Raw genomic sequence first — 5939 nt, 5'->3', positions numbered from 1 at the left:
CAGTAGAAAGTGTGTGTGTGTGTGTGTGTGTGTGTGTGTGTGTGTGTGTGTGTGTGTGTATTATATAATCTACATTTGGAAAGTCTGGGATTTTTGGAGTGAAATTCCTTGGATTTTATATTTTTTGACAGCTAGTCTAACACCTTCTCTCACACAATTTATTCTTTCTGAAGATATTTGTCATATATGACAGATGAGCAGGGTCAATAATCCCACTTGATTATATTGATTATTTGCTGCCTGAGCTCTTTCTTTTAGTCTGTCTTGACTAGCTGACTCTCTTCTGCTTCTTTGGCTATGACAGCCCTTACTGTCAGTCTTCTTAGTACTTGGCCACTCTGTTCTTTGTTTAGTAGTGAGGTAAATAAGATGGTACCCAACAAAAGAAACAAAAAATCAAAGTATATGAGCATACAGATCATAGATTCCATATAGCTAGGATAATTGGATTTTGGCTGTAAGGAATCACAGACAGTGCTGCTTACCAGATAAATAGATCCTGTATAGGTTTATATACTTGAACCATACTTATTTATCTAGCTCATAATCTACCTTTGGTGAACCTACTGGTGTATCCTCAGTACACCAAAATATGAAATACATAGGTGTTTCTTTTTTAAAATTGTTTAAAACATTTATTTACTTTTGAGAGACAGAGACATATAGAGCTTGAGAGGGGTAGGGGCAGAGAGAAAGGGAGACACAGAATCCAAAGCAGGCTCCAGGCTCCAAGCACAGAGCCCAACACAGGGCTTGAACTCACAAATGGTGAGCTCATGACCTGAACCCAAGTCAGACTCTTAATGTACCCCTGAAACTGTAAGACTTTTCTAAGGAATCCAAACCAAAGAAAGCACTCTTGAGAGCACAAAGCACAAAGAGAAACACGAAATAACCCAGTAAGAGTGATAAACACTGTGCTTTTAAAAGTGAAATCCTGGGGCACCTGGGTGGGTCAGTTGGTTGAATGTGGGACTCTTGCTTTCGGCTCAGGTCATTATCTTATTATTTGTGGGTTTGAGCCCTGCATTGGGCTCCATGCTAGATGTGAGGCCTACTTGGGATTCTCTCTCCCTCTGTCTCTGCTCTTCCCCCCCTCCTGTGCATTCTCTCTCTGTCTCGAAATAAATAAATAAACTTTAAAAAAAAGTGAAATCCTGTTTGGTACTAGAAGATATTATTCTTCTTGGGTGGAGTCAAGGGATGCCCTACCTCCATTCCAATGTTTCCTAAAGAATAAAAATTGGAAACCCTGAAGTCAGGCCCTGTCCAAGTATATGGATTAGGGGGCTGGGCTTTTCTAGGACCTCCATGTATTCTGCTGAACAGAGCTCTCCATAAGCTAGTCCTAAACTCTGAAGGAAAGTGGGGCTTACTAAGTAATTGTGCTTGTTGAGGCTAAACAATGTATAGTGGCTGAAAGCAGAGACTTTAGAGTCAGACTCTTTTGTCACAGACTTGGCTTCAGTACTTACTGGATGTATAATTTTTATCAAAAAAGTTTGCCCCTCTTTGTTCCTTTTAATTATCTGGAAAATTAGGATAACAATACTATTACTCTTAAGTGTTTATTTAAAGGACTAAATGTGCTAATGAATATAAACATTCGGCGTAATGTGTAGCACATGGTAACTGTTCAGTTAATGTCAGCAAATATTGATATGGTGATGATGATGATGATGGTGATGATATTGATTATTCAAAAACTTCATTGAGATAGGTTAAGAGGCCCATGGAAACCTGAATTTTACTCCATATAGAGCACATATTTTCTATGTTAATGTATTTTGTCCTACATTTTAAGGGACTCTGGATTTTTAACTTGTACATAATACTTTACATGGCCTCACCCAGCAACTACTCCACTGCTCCAGTCTCCGAATTCCTCCTCATCTGCTTCCCTAACTACCAGAGTTGGCAGCATTGGTTGTCTCTGCCCCTCAGCCTCCTTTTCCTCCTGGCCATGGGGGCCAACGTCACCCTCCTGCTCACCATCCAGCTGGAGGCCTCTCTGCACGAGCCCATGTACTACCTGCTCAGCCTCCTCTCCCTGCTGGACATCGTGCTCTGCCTGACTGTCATCCCCAAGGTTCTGGCCATCTTCTGGTTTGACCTCAGGTCCATCAGCTTTTCTGCCTGCTTCCTCCAGATGTTCATCATGAATTGCTTCCTTGCCATGGAGTCCTGCACATTCATGGTCATGGCCTATGACCGCTATGTGGCCATTTGCCACCCACTACGATACCCATCCATAATCACCGACCATTTTGTGGTTAGAGCTACCATATTTGTTGTGGCCCGGAATGGCCTCTTTTTCCTTCCTGTTCCAGTCCTTTCTTCCCGACTCAGATATTGTGCAGGGAACACCATCAAGAACTGCATCTGCACTAACCTGTCTGTGTCCAAACTCTCCTGTGATGACATCACCTTCAACCGGCTCTACCAGTTTGTGGCAGGCTGGACCCTCCTGGGCTCTGACCTCATCCTTATTGTTCTCTCCTACTCCTTCATCCTGAAAGCTGTGCTAAGGATCAAGGCTGAGGGTGCTGCGGCCAAGGCCCTGAGCACGTGCGGTTCCCACTTCATCCTCATCCTCTTCTTCAGCACCGTCCTGCTGGTTCTGGTCATCACTAACCTGGCCAGGAAGAGAATTCCCCCAGATGTCCCCATCCTGCTCAACATCCTGCACCACCTCATCCCCCCAGCTCTGAACCCCATTGTTTATGGTGTGAGGACCAAAGAGATCAAGCAGGGAATCCAGAAACTACTGAGGAGGTTGTAAGAGGTAAAATGGATAACTAACCCAGGGAATAGAAATTGATAGTGGGTAATTGTTTTTATGATGCATAGGGACTTTATATTTTTTAAATTTTATTTTTAATTTTTTAAAATTTACATCCAAATTAGTTAGCATATAGTGAAACAATGATTTCAGGAGTAGATTCCTTAATGCCCCTGACCCATTTAGCCCATCCCCCCCTCCCACAACCCCTCCAGTAACCATCAGTTTGTTCTCCATATCTATGGGTGTCTTCTGTTTTGTCCCCCTCCCTGTTTTTATATTATTTTTGTTTCCCTTCCCTTACGTTCATCTGTTTTGTCTCTTAGTCCTCATATGAGTGAAGTCATATGATATTTGTCTTTCTCTGACTAATTTCACTTAGCATAATACCCTCCAGTTCCAACCATGTAGTTGCAAATGGCAAGATTTCATACATTTGATAGCCGAGTAATATTCCATTCTATATATATACCACATCTTCTTTATCTATTCATCCATTGATGGACATTTGGGCTCTTTCCATACTTTGGCTATTGTTGATAGTGCTGCTATAAACATGGGGGTGCATGTGTCCCTTTGAATCAGCACACCTGTATCCCGTGGATAAATGCCTAGTAGTGCAATTGCTGGGTTGTAGGGTAGTTCTATTTTTAGTTTTTTGAGGAACCTCCATACTGTTTTCCAGAGTGGCTGCACCAGCTTGCATTCCCACCAACAATGCAAAAGAGAGCCTCTTTCTCTGCATCTTTGCCAACATCTGTTTTTGCCTGAGTTGTTAATGTTAGCCATTCTGACAGGTGTGAGGTGGTATCTCATTGTGGTTTTGATTTGTATTTCCCTGATGATGAGAGATGTGGAGCATTTTTTCATGTGTCAGTTGGCCATCTGGATGTCTTCCTTGCAGAAGTGTCCATTCATGTCTTTTGCCCATTTCTTCACTAGATTATTTGTTTTTTGGGTGTTGAGTTTGATAAGGTCTTTGTAGATTTTGGATACTAACCCTTTATGTGATATGTCATTTGCAAATATCTTCTCCCATTCTGTGGGTTGCCTTTTAGTTTTGCTGATTGTTTCCTTTTCTGTGCAGAAGATTTTTATTTTGATGAGGTCCCAGTAGTTCATTTTAGCTTTTGTTTCCCTTGCCTCCAGACATGTGTTGAGTAAGAAGTTGCTGCGGCCAAGGTCAAAGAGGTTTTTGGCTGCTTTCTCCTCGAGGATCTTGATGGCTTCCTGTCTTACATTGAGGTCTTTCATCCATTTTGAGTTTATTTTTGTGTATGGTGTAAGAAAGTGGTTCAGGTTCATTCTTCTGCATGTCTCTGTCCAGTTTTCCCAGCACCACTTGCTGAAGAGTCTGTCTTTATTCCATTGGATATTCTTTCCTGCTTTGTCAAAGATTAGTGGGCCATACGTTTGTGGGTCCATTTCTGGTTTCTCTATTCTGTTCCATTGATTTGAGTGTCTGTTCTTGTGCCAGTACCATACTGTCTTGATGATTACAGCTTGGTAGTATAGCTTGAAGTCTGATTGTGATGCCTCCTGCTTTGGTTTTCTTTTTCAAGATTGCTGTGGCTATTCAGGGTCTTTTCTGGTTCCATACAAATTTTAGGATTATTTGTTCTAGCTCTGTGAAGAATGCTGGTGTTACTTTGGTAGGGATTGCATTGAATATTAAATTGCTTTGGGTAGTATCGACATTTTAACAATATTTGTTCTTCCTATCCAGGAGCATGGAATCTTTTTCCATTTTTTTGTGTCTTCTTCAATGTCTTCCATAAGCTTTCTATAGTTTTCAGCGTATAGAATTTTCACCTCTTTGGTTTGATTTATTCCTATGTATTTTATGTTTTTTGGTGCAACTGTAAATGGTATTGATTCCTTGATTTCTCTTTCTGTCACTTCATTGTTAGTGTATATGAATGCAACCGATTTCTGTGCATTGATTTTATATCCTGCAACTTTGCTGAATTCATGAATCAATTCTAGCAGTTTTTGGTGGACTCTTTGGGTTTTCCATATAGAGTATCATGTCATCTGTGAAAAGTGAAAGTTGACCACCTCCTGGCCGATTTGGATGCCTTTTATTTCTTTGTGTTGTCTGATTGCAGAGGCTAAGACTTCCAATACTATATTGAATAACAGTGGCGAGAGTGGACATCCATGTGTTGTTCCTGACCTTAGGGGGAAAGCTCTCAGTTTTTCCCCATTTAGGATGATATTAGCATTGGGTCATTCATATATGGCTTTTATGATCTCGAAGTATGCTCCTTCTATCCCTACTTTCTTGAGGGTTTTTATCAAGAAAGGGTGCTGTATTTTGTCAAATGCTTTCTCTGCATCTATTGAGAAGATCATATGGTTCTTGTCCTTTCTTTTATTGATGTGATGATCATGTTAATTGTTTTGCAGGTATTGAACCAACCCTGCATCCCAGGTATAAATCCCACTTAGTCGTGGTGAATAACTTTTTTAGTGTATTGTTGGATCTGGTTGGCTACTATCTTGATGAGGATTTTTGCAACCATGTTCATCAGGGGGATTGATCTATAGTTCTCTTTTTAGTGGGGTCTCTGGTTTTGGAATCAAGGTAATGCTGGCTTCCTAGAAAGAGTTTGGAAGTTTTCGTTCCATTTCTATTTTTTGGAACAGCTTCAAGAGAATAGGTGTTAACTCTTCCTTAAATGTTTGGCAAAATTCTCCTGGAAAGCCATCCGGCCCTGGACTCTTGTTTTTTGGCGATTTTTGATTACTAATTCGATTTCCTTACTGGTTATGGGTCTGTTCAAATTTTCTATTTCTTCCTGTTTCAGTTTTGGTAGTGTATATGTTTCTAAGAATTTGTCCATTTCTTCAGATTACCCATTTTATTGGCATATAATTGCTCATAATATTCTCTCATTATTGTTTCTATTTCTGTTGTGTTGGTTGTGATCTTTCCTCTTTCATTCTTGGTTTTATTTATTTGGGTCCTTTCCTTTTTCTTCTTGATCAAAGTGGCTAGTGGTTTATCTATTTTGTTAATTCTTTCAAAGAACCTGCTTCTTGTTTCATTGATCTGTTCTACTGTTTTTTTTTGGGGGGGGGGTTTCTATAGCATTAATTTCTGCTCTGATCATTATTATTTCCTGTCTTCTGCTGGTTTGGGGTTTTATTTGCT

General features: G+C 40.3%; 1 protein-coding gene across 1 annotated transcript; it reads left to right on the top strand.

Annotated features, from left to right (window-relative positions):
- The first annotated feature begins 1247 nt into the window (after positions 1-1247).
- On the top strand, positions 1248-4128 carry LOC131487361 (olfactory receptor 56A4-like). The gene has a single exon (XM_058688007.1). It carries the CDS (start codon positions 1775-1777, stop codon positions 2780-2782), a length of 1008 nt encoding a protein of 335 aa, XP_058543990.1. The 5' UTR covers positions 1248-1774; the 3' UTR covers positions 2783-4128.
- The last annotated feature ends 1811 nt before the right edge of the window (positions 4129-5939 follow it).

This window comes from Neofelis nebulosa, chromosome 10, assembly GCF_028018385.1.
Source record: "Neofelis nebulosa isolate mNeoNeb1 chromosome 10, mNeoNeb1.pri, whole genome shotgun sequence".
In the NCBI taxonomy this organism is placed as follows: Eukaryota; Metazoa; Chordata; class Mammalia; order Carnivora; family Felidae; genus Neofelis; species Neofelis nebulosa.
Note: the sequence above shows the minus strand (reverse complement) of the source record. Positions and strands in the feature narration are given on the sequence as shown.